The sequence below is a fragment of the Betta splendens genome, chromosome 13 (assembly GCF_900634795.4).
Source record: "Betta splendens chromosome 13, fBetSpl5.4, whole genome shotgun sequence".
NCBI lineage: Eukaryota > Metazoa > Chordata > Actinopteri > Anabantiformes > Osphronemidae > Betta > Betta splendens.
This window is the reverse complement of record NC_040893.2, coordinates 7163332-7181599: the sequence shown is the minus strand read 5'-3', so window position 1 is coordinate 7181599 and position 18268 is coordinate 7163332. Positions and strand designations below refer to the sequence as shown.

The window sequence follows — 18268 nt, the reverse complement described above, 5'->3', positions numbered from 1 at the left end:
AAGGTGTTTAGTCATAGTAAACATAATGCGGTAATGCGGTGATGTCACCGTTCTCACAGCTATTACGATTCAGCAGAAAGAGGAAGTTAAGCCACATATATGAAACAAAGTTTATTCTTTATTTTACATATCTGTACATAAACATTTCTTCCTCAAATAAAGTTTCTGAATACAATAGGATGAAAACAATATTAACACAGTTATTCATTTAAAATGACTCGTGTCAGAAAATCAACATTCACAAAATGTTGAAGAGCAATTAGAGTGAACGTATTTACCAAAAGCTACGACTCCACTACAAGGCAGGCATGTTTCCTTTACACTCTTTTAGCACCTTCAAATAAACGTTTCTCAGTTGAAAACTACCATTTGTGCAGAATAAAAACAGGTCGACTTTGAGATACTTTAAAATTACTGTCCAACTTAAAATGGTCTGAAGAAGTTAGTTTTCCATTTTTCTTTTTTTATACAGTGTTTCTTTTTTATTTTCAAGACTGACTTTCTACTAAATTTTTCTCTATTGTTTTATTTTTTCCCCACAATTTCTGCATTTGAACAGGTATAATTTAGTGGCGAATGTAAAAAGTTGAAAAGAAACCGTAGCAAAGCGAGGCCGATCACTGCACAGGAAGCTGGGGACAGAATCCATGACAACACACAATCAGTTTCTGCTTCTCCCTGGAAGAAGAAAAACGCTCCTCCGTCCTCGGCGCCGAGGGAGAGAACCGCGGCAGCGGACGAGAGCGGGGCGGGGCGGGCCGTCGCCTGCGCATGCGCCTGCGCCGCCGCCGGAGTCCCAGGAAGGTGGACAGGTTGAGGGGCAACGTACTCAGCAGGCAGGGTTTGGATGGACGCGGGGGCGGGGTCGCCGGGGAAGGGGGAGGGGCTAAGTTTGATAAGACTGGAGCGGGGCGCGCGAGGGCGGGCGTCTTATTTGGTTAGGGACCTCTCGGCCAAATGCTTCTGCTGGCTCTCAGCATGCCTGGAAACACAAGAGCAACGCGTCATCAATCATTCAAGTCATTAAAGACTTGACTTACGACGTAATGAGCTACACCTGCTGCTAATGTACCAAGACGAGCTCATGGTTTGACTTCCCAGCATGCCCTGGGGCCCGTTTCTCCCTCTAACCGGAGGAGGCGGACGGCCGCCCGCCCTGAGCCTGGTTCTGCTGGATTTACGGGGTTCTGTGTAATTACGCCAGCAGACTAACACCAAGATTTAATGTTTGAAACAAAAATACAACAATAATGACAACACCAACGGCAACACAGTCCTCAGTGTAACGGGCGGCCGACCCAGTTGTAACAGCAGGTTGCAGGTCAGGGTACTTTATTCGAGTCTGTTTCTGTTATTTGACTAATATTTCTTTAGGGGGGAACTCCGTAGTCTTTGCACATCAAAGTCTCTTCACAGGTTTTGGGGCCTATCTGGCTGCTTTATAGTTCTATAATGACTTCTGTGCTTCCAGAGGGAGATGTGGGAAATTTAGTCAAGTGTCGAGTTCTGAAGCTTTGACTTGTTAAGGTTGATCTCCGCAGGTCTGAGAGTGAAAAGGCTTCACTTCTGCCTGATAGAAGACCGTTGGGCAACACAGAGTCCAGATTATATCGACAGAGATTTTTGTTCAATCTGCATATTACATCAAATCTGAATGGACTCTGACTCTGCTCCATACGTATAGAACAGGAGTAGACGAAATAACAGCGCGTTTAAATCAGCCTGATTTAAACGAGCCGCCTATTCATTTCTGTCCAAGTTTCTCATCCTACACGGGGACGAGGAGCATAAAATATTACTTCTGCTCTCTTAGACCTTGTACTTTTTGATATTTCAAGTCCATTAGCTCAGACAACGATTACAGTGATTCTATATGTATTCTATATAAGACTCAGTTCTGATCCCTGTGGTTTAAGACTAAGAGCTCCAGACATTAATAGGTGTCTAACACATTGTTGATTTTATTTTATTTTATTTTTCAGCCCGAGACTTTTTTTCTGTTGTGCACCAGGTAAAATGGTTGCGTGAATGCTCATGTGCCTCATCACCTGGTGAGGTCCTCTATGTCGACCAACATGGCGTCCTGCTCCATGTGTAGCTCATCTCGGACCAGCAGCAACTGTACAAGCTCCTCGTTTAGACCTGGAGCGAAGCAGAGGAGAGGAGAGACGTGACGTCAGCCCACGGACGCATCGCCGTGACCAAGCAGGGATTTATTAAACCATCAAAACCACTTTGTGGTGTCCGCGGAGTTGTTTCCACATCATACGCTCCAGCTATTGTTCCTTCAGCTTTGCTAGAAAACACACGGCTCCAACAAAAGAGATTATGATGGGGAAACTGTTTTCTAAGTGAAAAGAAGCTCATCAATTTGGAGTCAAGGGGATTTCTTAGAGCTGCTGAATGTAAGAGAGAGAGATTATTCATCACACAGCACCATGGCCACTGATCTGTACAGAGCAGTAACAGTAAACGCTGAGGGGAAGCGCACACTCCACACTTCTTTGAACTGACTAACATATATAAGTACTTTCACATCCACTGAGAAGAGTAGGGGTCAGTAATGCATGTGCATGTTTTTCCCCATCGACTGTCTTGCTCATCTACAAAAAGAGACAGAGGACTGTGTGTGTGTGTGTGTGTGTGTGTGTGTGTGTGTGTGGTCAACTCACTCTCGATCTGTGAGTGCAGGTCGTTGACTATAACCTGGAGCTGCCCCAGCGTCATGTCTCTCAGGTCGGTCGGCTTTAGGCTCCTCTTCATCAGACACTCATTGATGTGAGGCATGTGTGGAAGCTGGTGGACGGTTAACCACAAAGACACGTGAGGAAACACATCGGCGCTTAGTCTGTCTGTAGATACACTCATATAAACAGCACTAAAACCATGGTGTCAACGGAAAATCCAATGACATTAATAAACATGAATAAGTGACAGTAAATCTTAATGACCATGGAAGCAAAATGAATCAATTTCATAATTAGCCTCATTCCTCGTAACAACACATTTACCGAAAAAGAATCACCAACAGCTCAAAGCAAAATCAGAACGAGCGCGGCCACAGGGCCGACGTCCGTCACATGCGGTCGGCCGCTTGGTCATTTCTTGTTTTTTCTCTGTAAGACGTCTGTTTATAGAAATCTGGGCTTGTTCTCATAATGTCCCCAGTGAAACACGAGACAGCGCCACTGTTTCTTCCTTCGAGGAGGCTCCCTTCGCGCGCGGGGCCTGTAAAGTTTGGGGATTTCAGCGGGATTTGGTGTCAGGTCACTGCTGACAGATGAATTTTGCGAGCGTTTTAATCACAATCAATTATCATCTTTTTCTATTTTAATAAATTTTAGCACAAACAAAAACGTATCCACACATTAAGGAGGTGCACGCCCGGGTTGAGCGTCCTGTTAGCCTGTGTGTTAGCAGGTTGGCCTCCTGCTAGCGAGGCGCTCCTTCCGCCGACACTCCCTCCACATTCTCCACATTCTCCTCATTCTCCTCATTCTCAGTCTCCTCATTCTTTCTCTTTCGCTCCAGCGCCCGTTTTCTGTTTCCCTCTCATTTTCACCTCCACTCTTGGCAAAAGCGTTTAAAATGTCACACATGTACAGTATAATGTCGTTGGCAGCGCTGTGCCCTTTGCTAGCTTCTTCCACTTTCACATCACTTCACGACACTAGGCCTTGTGTCAGTTTCATCTTGGAGTGACTGGACAAAGCAGTGACATAAAGAGAAATGTGACACACTTTGTGAGTAGGTGATGGGAAAGATCGCAGATTTGCCCTCGGGCCGTGACTCACGCCGACCACGGTGTGAGGTTTTGTGGCCGGTTGATCGTCCAATATCTGCGAAGACGACGTTCAGCAATGAGTCGGTGCCACGTTGAGCGCTCACGCTCTCCGCTCTGAATGAAGCCCAGAGAGTGAATTGCGGTTTGACAGTAGACGCTCGTGTTGATTTTCTAGCATCTCTCGCTAATTCCATTTATATAGATTTAGGGAAAACCCAGAGTTGCCCTTGACAAGAGGACACGATAATCCAGTTCAGCTCACTGCACAAACGTCCTGACTTATAGATCAAACTATATAAACAATACAGGAATATTATAAACACAACGTATACATTATTGAAATGTTTACGTTGGCATTTGACGTGATTTGAAGCTTGAGTTCATTTTTGAGTGTTCTGTTTTATGTGCGACTTGATGGGAGGTGTTAAACACACAGCCTTAATATTGTGTCAGGTTGTAATCACATTTGAAAGCATACACTTCCAATGATGTAATTGTAGTTTCTTTTATCATGTGAATCGTGATGCTGGAGCATGTTGCATGTGTCCAGCAGCTCTCTGCCGTGATGGACCTAGCCGCTGTAGCTGTGGCCTTAATACGCCTTAATATTCAGCGTGTGTTCGGTCCAGATGTGACAGTGATGTCTTCTGACTGCTGAGCACTGCTCCATCCCTAAACACAGAAGTCAATGCATCCAGCATATGAATTATAGATGGAGCCGGCCGAGTTGCCCCTCGCTGCTCTGAATAAGTAAAACGGCGGCTGGCTCACGAGGAGGCGGAGGAAAAGGGATGAAATAGTGATGAGCGGTGGCGTCATCGCTGTCCGCGTCTAGACGGGGAAGGCGTGTGTGTGTGTGTGTGTGTGTCTTCACTTATAACTGCTGTATGTGACATCATTCAGATCCAGCTGAGGACATACTGACCAGATCGGCCACCGGGGACTTCTTCCGGTTCTGTTTCTCCACCTCCACCTGCATCTTGGCCATGGGCTTGGCCATAGCCAGCGCCAGCTTGGCCTCCGCCTGCAGCTTCTTCTGTCGACTCAGGAAGTCCATGTCCTCCAGGGACTCCGAGTCGTCCTCCGTGGTGTCCCTGTCCGAGTAGGATGAGCTTTGCTTGGACTGCAGCGAACGGGGACAGAGGAGAGAGAGAGAGAGAGAGAGAGAGAGAGAGAGAGAGAGAGCGTCAGCGGGTGAATGCTTGTCCCGTCCTGCGTATTTTCATATTTCGTCAGCTGAAACGTGAGGAGCGCCAAAAATGAACACGTGAGAAGATGATAATCCTCCGCTTCTGCCTGGCTTTCTGTTAAACGTGCGCCGGGCGGACAGGAGGTTAATGAGGCCGGTCGTCCACGGCCGCGGCGAGCAGATTCCAATTCACCTCTCATTTGCCGCCTGTGTATCAGTGAACAGGCCAGAAAATGTTCCTAAAGCAGCTAAACCTCCGACTCTCCACTGATTCATAATGAATATCTCTCCCCGGCCGTCGCTCTGGCTCTTGTTCTGCCTCACTCTGCTCTTTCCCTCCTCCTAAGTTCTCCAGAACCTCGGGTGGACCGCTCCGCGGCCACTGCGTACCATGGGCGACAGGGGCGTGTCCAGGCTGGTCTCCGTCTTGCTGTCGTCCGCATCGCTGTCCTTGTCGCTGCCGCTGTCATTGACAAAACAGATCTGCAGGTTCATGCCGCTCTGCAGCCTGCGGGGAAGAGACACGGAGAGACGGGCTAATATTAGCACAAGTGTCAGCCGGGCGTTAGCCGCTGCAGCGAGGAGTGACTCAGCTGGGCTGAAACCCGGCAGTGATGCCAGAAGCGCCGCTGCCTATAAATAAAAACCCTGGTACAAATATCTGCCTCCGGGGGAACGTGATGTAAACCTTTGGGAAGAAGGGGCTTCTGCAACCTAACGTTCACCACCGCAAAGTGATCGCCGAGGACAGGATTAAAGCAGGGTTTGTGTTTTTAATCATGTCCCTCCTTGTCTTCAGGATCGATTCAGAAGGTCGCGTGGGTCCGATCCAAGCTTCCCGTGAACAGGCAGAGGGTGTTTCTGTGTCAGGCGGCAACAAAATGTCAGCGCCCGAAGATTCGGCCCACCGCCGATCAATAACCTGCTTATTCAATGCCGTAATTACACACAGAGCTGATTGATCACGCGGCATAGATCAAATCAGTCCCAATTAGGATGGGGCCTGAGCGGTCGATGGTGTTTTTTTTTTTTTTTTTTTTTTTGTTCAGGAGAGGCGGCATCAAAACACAGCCTGTCGTTGGTGTGTAAAAACACTGCACTGAGGTTGATGGGACGGAGACCTCCAGTTGAACCTGGGTGAGAAGCCGATGATGTGGCCTCCGCGCAGCGACGTTACACTGACGAACTTGAAGTCTAGACACATTTACAACGCTCCTATATAATAATAATTTGACCTTATGATCCGGGGGCGAGTGCATCAGGACACCACACATCCTGTCATCTGACAGATCCAACTGTACAGCACAGGCTGCACCACACAGCCCTCAGTGATCAATACAGTCACTCACCAAGGTTTCAGCGCATGATTCACATCACAGGATCACGAACTTGAGTGCTGATACAACAGTAAGTTTAAGTTAGAATCCAATGAAAAGTGCAAATGCAAAAGGTACGAGCGGCGACGGTCACATGTTTACAAGTTGAGCGGGAAGAAATGAGACAGAGGTGTTACCGCGAGGAAAGGCTGGGCTTGCCGCTCTTGCTGCAGCTGGTGTAGATGCCTGGTCCATCGTCGAAGAAACTGCCCAGGGCCAACTTCTGCCTGATGGACTCCCTCTCATTCTTTTGGGCCTGTAACAGGAGATCAGGGGTTAATGCGAGGTTACGCTTCCACCTCTTGTCACTGAGTCAGGATGTGGAAGAGGCAGCTTTCTTCTTCCCCTGAAACGATGCAGTATAAGGACCTTGAACCCAGAGGCTTTGTCTCATACGTCATCGCTGCCACTGATGGTGCTAGGCTGCAGATATATGAATAGCAGCAGCCTCTTTTTAATTAGCAGTAGTTCAGTGTCATCCTCACATAGAAAGTGTGGACTCAGCTGAAGCACTAAAAACAACGTGTGATCTTGAAGCAGAGCTCATTTTGGGAGCATTACCAGAGTCCACCAAGAGGTGGCGCTGTTGCTACACGGAACAGTGAGCACGCTATTCAGCCTGCACGGTCAACTTTACATGTTCACGTATAGATCACTGCACTCCCCGTTTCACACATGCCTGATGATGCATTTCATCCTCAGTTTTCCAGCGCTGGCTTGTTTCCTAAACTGAGCCCAGCTTCACACACACCGGTCCTGCAGAGTCTCGTCTGCGTTGATGGCAGGTAAATCCAACTTCGCGGCAAACAGCTACAGAGCAACTCAGACTGTTTCTGATAAAACGGGAGGAGTTCAGCTTTGAGAAGCACTTTGTGCACACAAGCAGCGAGGTCCTGGTTTTTATAATGGACTGGGCTCAGCAAGGCGTGTTCACGCTCTCTGCATAATGCTTTCAGCCTGGCAGGTCAAACCCTGCAGCTCTCTCTCTGTTCCTCTTACAGAAATCAGTCACCCTGAAGGAAATGTTTAAATCCACATGCCGGGTATCAGAAGATTAAAAAATAAAGGCAACGTGACCAAGAAGAATCCAGATGACAGCCCCCGTCCCATCGCTAGGTGTGTCCACTCACACCCGCACGCTTTCTCCCCCGCCTGCTTCAGCCTCATCACTCGTTTGTCTTCGCTCTCCTCCCAATTATCCCCATCTCCACTTCTCTGCTTCAGCCCTCAGGCCTCTGTGACTCTTCTTCTCCACATCAACCTGTGTCTCTGCGGCGGTTCATTGGGTTCTCCTCATCCCGTCACACCTTCACCTCTCTCCCACTCCTTTTCTCGGCTCCTTCCCTCTCTCCTCATCTCGTCCCTGACAATAATGTGCGGGCGTCAGTGAGAGTTCCTCCACCGAGGACAGATTAACATAATCCCACTCCACACGAGAGCCCACTAAACGCCCTTGGCGCACGCACGCATGCACGCTGGCGCAGAGAGGAAGGAACCTGGCTCTGTGTGCGTGTTGGAGTCACATTGAACACAACATGATTGTCAACTCGCTGTTGCAGCAGCCTGTGCAGGTCCAGCACGTGCACCCGTCATCCAACGCGGCCGACCCGCTGTCAGTCAATGGGCTCCAAAGCAGCGGCTCGGCCACTGAGGGCTGTCAGCTGTGAAGAACCCACCAGGGCCGTCGCTCCAAACACACAACCAAACACCTTGAACTGGGGACGAGCAGGAGCAAATGATGAGCCAGCGATCGCATCGTGCACAGCACAGTTTGAACAAAAGCAAAAAAAAAAACAAACCCGGAAGCCATAAAGATTTCTGTGCATCGAGCATTTTACATCTCATGCCCCATGATCAGAGATGAGAGCTGTTCAACTCTATGAGGCGCAACACGCAGCATCTGCTGCTGAAGTCATTTAAAAGTAATTCTCCCTCTGCCACTGGCAACTTAGTCTGCGGATTTTTCTCCTCAATTAACCGACTAATTATTTAGTTTACAGAATGTCAGAATTGGTTTATTTTCCTGCGCTGATATGTTTAAACAGTGTACTTTGGCCTGCGAAAGTGACCGTGAACTAACTAATAACAGCTGATTCCCATTTCTAATCGATTCATTAACTTTTCATTCTCACAGTAACTGAGAAAAACCCCACGGCTGTTGCTCCTGCGCCTGTGGCCTGCGTTCCTCCGATACAAACGCGCTTTTACGGCGCGTCTGCATTGTATGTGATCCTGGGTGGGCTGCGTGTGGCTAAACAGCATTAACAGCAGCCCCATAAAGCACTTACAAAAGGTGTGGAACCCAGGCCGGAGGCGCTGAGAGGGCGGTAAATACAGAACCCTCCTCTCCTCCTTTAATCACCGTGCCGGTTGTTATCAGCTGCTGCCTCATCTCTACATGAGCCTCCATCGCTGGCGAGACGATGGCCGAGCGGCTCCACTCACTCTGACTGTCACCAGTGAGACGTTATTGTGACCTCCTGCGTGTTTTATTGGATAATTTTCCAATCCATCTCAGCGAGGGCGCGGGAGCGACAGCCACGGCCGCCTCCTTCATTTCCTGGCCTTGAGCGCCGGCGCCTCGCTGTTCAAATTAGATTGGGAGGGGACGCAATTGGGCTAATTTGTGTTTTTCCTCAAATTCACCGAGCAATTTCCTCCGTTGAACACCCCTCATTGATGAAGACATTTTCTCCTCCAACCGTTTATCTGTGGGCCTGGAGGGTCATTTAGCGCCGGCGTTGGGCGGCGGGCCGCTCGCTCTGAGCCCTCAAATCTTCCTCGGAAATCTATTTTGGAGGAAGGAGATGAATTTAATTATGTGTGCTAACGAAGCGCGAAGACGTGTATAAATGCTCAAAGTTGGTGTTACGCTGAACAATTGTGTGCTTGTCTGACTTCAGGCTGCTTCACTTGCCTCCTTACTGCATCTAATCTAAAGAATCCTCTAAAAGGAAATCACTTTTATATACACGACTCCATCGTCCATTAATATTTCTTCCACCTTTTCTCCTTGGTTCCTCCACAAGGACTCTCAATCATTTTGAACAAAGGAGGCCTTTCACCAAACAAGACCTCGCTCCCTTGTTAGAGACAAGAAGCCACTGTTCACACACACACGCACACATGCACACGCACGCACGCACACACACACACACACACGCACGCACACACACACACACACACACACACACACACACACACACACACACACACACACACACGCACACACACGCACGCACGCACACACACTGACTGTTTGAGGTATCTGTATGTGAGACGGCTTCATTCTAACATGATCCCAAGGTCTGACAGTGAACGGCCCCACAAACAGACACAAGGCCACCCCGGCTCGTGTGTTTTGACTGTGCTGCATCGTCCCAGTTCACAAAGTTCAGAGTTTTACTATCAGGCTGCTCATTTGTCACTGTTTCCAACTTTTTTTATACTTTGAGTATAATATCTACCATTCACATAACTGGGTGTAAAACCACCTCCTTGTGCTATCTGAGACCTGTGCAGTGCAGCATTCCATTCCAGATAAGAGAGATGACCTCTGACCTTTCATGCAGTTCAGCGCCAGGTCAGTGCAACGCTGTTCCTGCCACTCAGGCCGCAAGAGAACGAGAACGGTAGGAGGCTGTACACGAGCGTATGCAGAGAGGGGGAGGGTCGTGGTGGGATAAAAGATAGAGGGATAAAGGGGGGGGGGGTTATGACAAAGGGAGCAAGGAGAAATGTGAAGCATGAAGTGGGTTTAGGCAGGACAATAGGTCTCCCAGTGACATTTGAGCTTTCGTCTGCAAAAAGGCCAGACTAGGGATTTGTGGGAAAAAGATTTGAAGGAGGAATCTGCTTTTTTTCCTTCCAGAGAATAAAACACTCTCACGGATAAAAGCCTGGTTACACGCACCATTATGTCACAGCTTTGCCCCAAATATCTAAGCACTTTAATACCCAGACTCCAAGCATTACATCAGGCTCGGCTTTAGCTCCTATCACAAAAACCCACAAAAGGAAGGAATATGGAGCAATCAGCTCATTTGATCCTTTACAGCAGCTACAAATCGACACTTCTACCACATACACTGAAGAAACACCTCAGCTTAGTTTAGCTTAGCATAATAAACGTGAACAGAGGGTTAATCCTAAATTAAATATAGTTCCTTAAAGGCTCATTCATTGTTTGTTTCGCTCTAACGATGACACAGCGGCTGCGTGATGAACCCAACCACGCCCCGGTTCCGTGCGGCCCGCTTCAGACGACCTGGAGCTGGACTGAGATCCAGAGTCCAGTAAAGATGGCGTCTGTATGTGCAAACACAGCAGGGGGCCTTACCTCCTTGTAGGCATCATTCAGGTAAAGGCTGGCTGCTTGGCTGATGATATCATCCCCTACAGCACATCCGTCCACAGCATCCCTCATCCCGCTCTCACCCGTGTCTTTTCCTTCCTACTCCCCGGTGAGCGGGTTAGTCTCCACCGGCTGCTGAGGCTCAGCAGTCAAAACGCATTGAATCCCAACCTGTCCCTCCTGCCATGATCTGACATGGAAGCAGACGACCGGTCTTTCTCCAACATGGGGCTGGCTCGCGTTAACCTTTCTCCCTCCGTGGGTTTCGTGCCTCCCTCACAGGCTCCGCTCAGGGGTAAGGCCCCTTTAGACCCCCCCACCACCTTGGAAAAGGGAGAAGCCCACGCTGGTCTGTTTGTCTGTTCTGTCTTCGCACCCTGATGTGAGAACCGCAGCTGCTCACCGCCACTTTGGAAAGAGACACCTCAGCAAAGGGATGTTTACAGAGTGTGTGTTTACGGCAGTGGAAGTGTTCTGTCTGTAGCCGGGGACTCTTTTCACACGCACAGTTTTTCATCCTAAGTCTTGAAAAGCTTAGCAGTTTTGTGTCTCCTTGTGAAGAAGGAGATTCTGTAGATCAGCCGGTGAGCAAAATGAATGCAGGGTGTCGTGATGCAGCCAGCTGCCTTCCTGCTAAGGTAAAAATACTGCCCAGGCTGGACTCCAAAGCCAACAGCGCTGGCCAGCTAAATAAACTCTGACGGAGCACAATGGGCCATTAGTCACACACACATACACACACACATTGTTCCTTGTGTCAGTGCCTTACATTTTCAATCTGAGCTCTCCATGGTGTGAAATGATCTCATCTTTGTGAGACGCTATCGACCCGTGACTCATATATTTGTCATAGCCGCCCAGACAGAACATTATATCCACATATGGCAGCAGAATCACCCTGCACACACACACACACACACACACACACACACACACACACACACACACACACACACACACACACACACACACACACACACACACACACACACAAACAACCTGTTACCCATTACAAGGATCGACGTTACATAAACTCATATTTCACACCCACAGAACTAGAACATGAATGTGACAAGTTAATGACATGGGCTTGAAAATGTGAAGGGATTTTAAAACAATTTAAAACAAAAAAACTGTTTAGTTATGAATAGGAACTGTCTAATCTTGTCTAATTTTCCAGCATTATGCATTAATACTTTTTATTACAGGCTTTATTTAGTTTAACACATACTGGAAAAATAAAAGTAAATAAATACTAAACCATGTGAAAGCTCATTAAAGGTCATGTGTTTTAACCATCAAGCTGGAAGAATCATACCAAACTCTAACGGGAGGGATCTCCGATCAGAAATAAAATAGCCAGCCAAGGACAAAAGGGTGGACGACGAATGAGGAGAGAGGGATGAGAGAGGGAGGAGAGAACACCAAATGTTGAGCATGAGTCACATTCATCTGTTCCTCTGGAGAGCAGAAAAAAGACAGTACAGACGAGAACAGCACGAGGAAAAAGGAGATGGAGCTAGTTGGGGAATAAAGTATTTGCATGACAACATCAAAGGGCATGACCCCCCCCCCCCCACACACACACCACCATACACACAGGGCTAAAAAAAAGTAGGAAGTGTGTTTGATTGAGTTCTGATCCCTGAGGATTATGGGTAGAATACAGCAAATCGCCTGGCTGTCACCTGACTTTAGTGACACGGGGCTGGTGCTACCGGGTACAACACTCACACACACACACACACACACACACACACACACACACACACACACACACACACACACACACACACACACACACACACACACACACACACACAGGGTGGGGCAGAGTCAGCCCCGCTGGTTCATTACTGAGGCTGACTTCACAGCTACAGTGAGGTCACCGCTGATTTGAATGCCAGAGGAGGCTGAAGGTGATGTAAACGCAAGAAGCAGGTAACACTAACTTAACATTAAGGTGCCAGTGTGAGTTCCTCTGGTGCAGACGATGGCCTGACTGTTGGGTCACACACACACACACATGCACACACATACACACAAAGGCGACCACAGGCAGACACACACATAGAATGCCTTATTGTTCCAAGTGAACAGAGGGTGACTGTGGGAGAGAAGGTTCCTGGCACCTCCTGTAAGACTGGGATCCAAGGCCGGTGGCGCTGGTGTGTGTGTGTGTGTGTGTGTGTGTGTGTGACGCACTGCTTTATCAGTCCCCCTCCAACGTTTGTTTAGAGGCTCCCAATCTGAAAACACCATTCCTCCACCGCCGTCTACGTGTGCGCCTGTGTGATACTGTCACATTTACCGGCACACACTCGCGCCTCGGGCGCCAGATCTGATCGGAGTTTGGACACAGGAGGAGAAGAACGGGGGCCGCTGCCATAGCAACGTGGAGAGAATCTCTACGCTCTGTGTTCCTAACAAATTGGGCTGCCAAAGGGGCACGGGGCGGCCCACCGGGCCGTCGGCCAGCTCACACACAGGCCAGCGTGCGAAAGAAGGGACGATTTCACAGGCAAACTCCGCTCACTGGATGCAAACGAGGCCTGATGCACAGTAGAGGCGTGAGACAGAAAAAGAAAAAGCTCTGTGATCCACGTAGAAACTATGGGATCAGACAACATCACCAAACATTACATCACAGTCTCTTCCTCTGCCTCTTTCACATCTGATGATACAGTTTTAGTTCTTGGTAGTAATAAGCAGAGTGTGACACATGCTTCAGCTATGATACAACAGGAAACTAAAATTAAAAATCCCTCTTTGAAGTCCTCCTCTAAAACTGGGTTAGCTGATATTCTCAGTAGTTCCATTGGCTGTCGGCCGTTATCGATCAGTCTGTCGTGTCCACTGTTCTGCTGCTCCTCATCTATAATTCATGAGGCCACACCTCATATTCTGTTACACTGACACTGGAGCTCTGCCGTACAGTCATCGCTCCGGTCCAACAACGGCAGCTGATACACACTGATGAACGCTGCAAAAACACACACGCTGTGGCACAAACGAGGCTCCCGAGGCGGACGTGAGGCGTCGCGGTGCTGCTGACAGCGACGTGGCACAGTGAGATTTATGGACTTCCACGGATCTCTGACAACAGCACGACGCGCGGAGAGCTCGGCCTCGAGAGAACACAGCGGAAGCTCTCAGCTCACTTAAGCACTTAACGGAACGAAGTCGAGCGCTGGGACGCAGGAGGCTGTTCTTGTAATATTTGCCTCTTGGAGGATGGTGGCGGTTGACTGTGGACCGAACGCTCTCTATTGTTTCTGCCAGGGTCGACCTCTGACCTCATTGTCTAATGTGTTCTGGTGTTAAGTGGGAGCTGGCCTCCAACATTATGGGCTACGCCAACAGGAGGGACAGTCACTGCGTGTCTCCTGTCTGTTCTCCTGAGCCCTGAACCATTAGCAGCAGCGACAGCAGGGCCACACCTTAAATGTGGAGGGAGACGAGACGTAAACACATCCAGGGCCCAGGAAAGACACAGACAAAACCCCCTTTTCCCCACTTGCTTATTTTCATCCCGCTCCATTTTATTTCCTCAACAGACCCCTTGTTCACACGCTCGCTTTTATTCTTTTCCCCGTTGCCCTTTGCTTCCTTCCATCCCTGTGTGTGTGTGTGTGTGTGTGTGTGTGTGTGTGTGTGTGAGGGGCGCTGTCTGCCTGCTGGTTGCCAGGTTACCAGTCTAATTGAGGGGCCTCCAGAGAGTTGCTGTTATCAGAGCCTGGACCCTGTGTTCTGCTTCGCAACATCATTCTTCTCCGATTCGCGGCTTGCTTTAAAAATTAAGACCTCATATCGTTTGACTTCTCGAACTTTCTTTCCCATTTTGGGCGTCTTGTTATATTCTCCATCGTCTAAATCACCCTCCCTCTTTGTACCCGTCACACCCTCCTCTTTGCTCAGCCGTGTTGTCAATACATCCCCCGTTACGGTTTAATCTCCGTCTCTCATCTCCCGTCTCCGCCGTCCCTTCAGCGCCGCTTTTCTCCCCTTATCTGCTGCTCTTTTCCTTCCATCCAGCGTTTATCTACCAGCAAACATGGCAGGAAATACTTATCCTGTTACGCAACGCCTCACTCACCCACACAGGCACAAATGGAGCCTCCTGACAGTGCGTGGAAGCGGGATGAGTGCGATGACTCCTGTTCATCAGTCACCATCATCAGGTGACGCTGCAGACGAGGGCCGACCTGGTGGCAGGGTTCATTCCCAAATCACAGGAGAATTCACGAAATCGTCCTTTTCTCGGCATAATCCCATGGTGTGACTCACTCTGACAGATGTTGACCAAAGTAGCGCATGAAAACAGCTGTTAATGCGAGACTGATCACAGCTGAATGCACGCGCATTCGACGGAACCGCCGCCATTTAAACCCAAAGGAAAATGTTCCGACAGGAGACGGACTTTTAGATTCTCAAGTCTCAAGTTTCATGTTGCGCATTGGAACAGAACTGTGTGCACCCACCAGGCCCAGCCCTTCTGTTCCCGTCTCATCGCTCCCTTTGCTTCTACACTCGCTCCATCCCATCAAAGAATTCCCATCTTTCCTCCTCCGGCATATTCAGCTCATGTCGCCTGCCTTTCATCTACCTCTCCGCTCCCTCCTGCTCTCCATCTACGCTGCATTGCAGAGTTTCCTCTGAGCCACGGCTGCTTATAGAAAATCAGATGTAACAGCTGTGAAGTACTGCTTCCTTTTAATCACGACGGCTTCATTCCTGACAAATTGAATAAAGTGGGACACTGCTGTCACACACACACACACACACACACACACACACACACACACACACACACACACACACACACACACACACACACACGCACACACACACGCACACCTCCAAGCAGCCGTTCACATTTGAATTCCTTTTATCTCTGTTTTCTGTACCATACACTTAATTACATGCATGTTCAACATGGAACTCGACTCTAGACTACGTTCGCACGTCACTTCAGTCGTGACACTGGAAAGCTGCACACCTCATGCCTCCTCCACATGGACTGATGAGGCTGGATGAGGAGGCGGTGGGGAGGAAGCCTGACATTATTCCCTGGAGTCAAGTGTTCTCTTAGCAACCAGCCGTCCGCTGCACAACACAGTCATGTAACAGAGGAGACAGTTCTGCACAGGTCTGAGTCTCTGGAGTCACACACATGTGCAACCGCGTCCCACTTTCAACTTAAAACCACTGTTTTTCTAGCCTGAAGGGAAGACCTGAGATCCACGCGAGCAAAACAGCAAAAGCAACAAATCATCTCGTGCCTGTCAAAATGCCAGGCGGCTGAAATGAATAAAAACACAGCGATGAGCGTGCTGTCGTTGAACTCAGTGAAACTACCTGGTAGGAACAGTTTTCCTGGTGGACCATCCTTCACAGCATCCTAGAGCAGAGCCGGCTCAGTGGGGGAACACAAGCGGGACTGGGATACGACTCCCAGCCCTGCAGCGGTATTCCAGGGGGCGCGGGGCCGCGCGGAGAGCAGGGATCCCTCCCAGTACTTGATCCAGACAAAAAATCAATTCCTTGTCTATTAGTTCCTCCTCTGCTTACGCTGTGTTTCGCTCTTTTTCGACTTGTTTTCCGGGTTTGTCGGTTTGTCAGGAGAGACGGGCAGAGTCTGCGCCGTGCTTCCCCAGAGCTGACAGAGCGAGAGGCTGGAGGAGGGGTGTGAGAACGAGCGAGCGAGCGAGAGAGAGAGAGAGAGAGAGAGAGACGGGGAGGGAGGGAGGGGAGCGGTGGAAAGCAGCACATTCCTGGTCTCCTTTCTCTGTCTGCTTTGCACTGATACGGGGGAGGAGCTGCTGGTCTGAGTGCAGGCAGAGCTGGTGAGGAGAGGGGATGGTGGGAACGGGAGGGGGGGGGGGGGCGAGGGTCAGGGTCGGGATGGCGTTCCGCTGCCGAGTGATGCCAGACAGAGTGAGGGGAGCAGGCAGACGCAGCGTCACTTACAGACCTAATCCCTGTCTGTGCTGCGAGAATTGAACAAGTCCTGCTCACTGTTTTGTATTATTTAGTCAGACTCCTGCTTCTCAACTGCTTCACGGTGCTTTGTAGTTGCTGCTGCACAGCCTCCCCCTGTTCCCTTTGTAGGATTATAATCCCATCGGGGCAGATGGCCGCTCTATAATCCACAGGCAGGTCAGATAATCTCTGCCTTCTCCAACTCTCTGCTCCTCATCCTCACCTCTAACATTGTTTTCTGCGGTTTCTGTATAATAGTGCTGCATTTTATTATATCTTTACACAACAAACCGAAGACTGACGTCTTAACTCGTGAATCTATTTCAGCCTCCGTTCGCTCCATCCACGCGTTAGCTCGCCCTTCCTCTTACGCCAGATCTCTCTATTCCGTATCGATCTCTGCTGGGTGACGCCGCTCTTCCCGATAAGACCACTCCTGCGTTTAATGACCTGGAAGTGGATCGATGGGCTCCCTGTTCTGGCCTCTTCGCTCAGGCCTGCTCATCGCCAGCTGCCGCGCGGTCTCAGGCTGGTGCAGGCTGGAACGGAGCCCGCTCTGTCACACTAGCGCTGGGCATGAATCCGATCCCGCCCAAGCTAGACTCAGATGAAGGCACCGAGTAACGGACTGTGAAGCAGCTTCACAAAAGGATCTTCTCTGCAAACTGTCAGTGCTTTTTGCCCTTTGATGTCCCACATCTGTGATTCCCCCAACATCTGTGATCAGTCAGGCTGGAGACAGCTCCCGCTGACCTTCACGCGGTCGTCAAGGTTACGGTCTGAGTTACAGCGCAGGTGGAGGACGGGGCCGGGCGCCTTCGCCTTCCGCTGCAGAGGGGCGTCAGCGCGTCTCTTATCGCGCGACACGCCGTTAATGAGCAAGTGGAGCTAAGCTGATGTTTTGAAGCCAAATTTCAACAGTAGTAGATCATTTATGCCGACGTGAAGCAGGGGAGAGCGCCGCTATGTGTGTGAGGGCGTGATGCTCTCGTCCTCGTCTCCCTCCTCTCATCCCACACCTCGAAACAGCTCTCGTGCGGCGCTCTGTGTATTTAACCGGATATTTATAGATGCAAACAGAAATAATGAATCCCTAATCATACGCCACTGATGACAGAGGGAACAACACGGCGGTGCAGTAAAGCCGGTGACGCTCTGCACGGCTCATGGAAAATACATGATTGTCGGTCATGCTGCGAGGCCTCCTCCCTTCCCCTGACAAACAGCCCCCCCCCCTTCTCTGGCCTTTCAGTGTAACTACATTTACATCCTTCTCACCGCTTTCCTGCATCTTCCTCCTCCTTCCCTCTCCTCCTTTGCTGCCTCCCTCTCTGTCTCAGCAGGAGGACGGGAGCGCAGATGCTTTTAGCGCGCTGACATTTTGTGCCGGCGTTAAAAAAAAACACACACACACACACACACACACACACACTGCATAGCAAAGCAGGTTGGCTCAGTGTGAGGGCCAGATTCTGGCGGTAATGAGCTCCCTCTGACAGGGAGGAACTGATGTGGAAGGCCAGCGAGTGCATGCGCTAGCGTGTGTGTGCGTGTGTGCGTGTGTGTGCGTGTGTGTGTTCCAC

At 49.7% G+C, this 18268-nt stretch overlaps 1 protein-coding gene across 4 annotated transcripts in view; it reads right to left on the bottom strand.

Annotated features, from left to right (window-relative positions):
- Window positions 1–98: 98 nt before the first annotated feature.
- The window catches only part of schip1 (schwannomin interacting protein 1), a 138072-nt gene continuing 119902 nt past the window's right edge, over window positions 99–18268 (bottom strand). For 3 of the 4 annotated variants that reach the window (XM_029170957.3, XM_029170959.3, XM_029170958.3), the window contains 6 exons: window positions 6487–6605; window positions 5364–5481; window positions 4710–4907; window positions 2673–2796; window positions 2049–2142; window positions 99–982 (listed from right to left, as the gene is read on the bottom strand). In XM_029170957.3, the coding sequence (XP_029026790.1) occupies window positions 931–982; window positions 2049–2142; window positions 2673–2796; window positions 4710–4907; window positions 5364–5481; window positions 6487–6605 (705 nt within the window). In that variant the 3' untranslated portion in view covers window positions 99–930. Of the gene's footprint in view, window positions 983–2048; window positions 2143–2672; window positions 2797–4709; window positions 4908–5363; window positions 5482–6486; window positions 6606–16061; window positions 16392–18268 lie in introns of those variants that run through there. The other variant, XM_029170961.3, reaches the window with a different exon arrangement.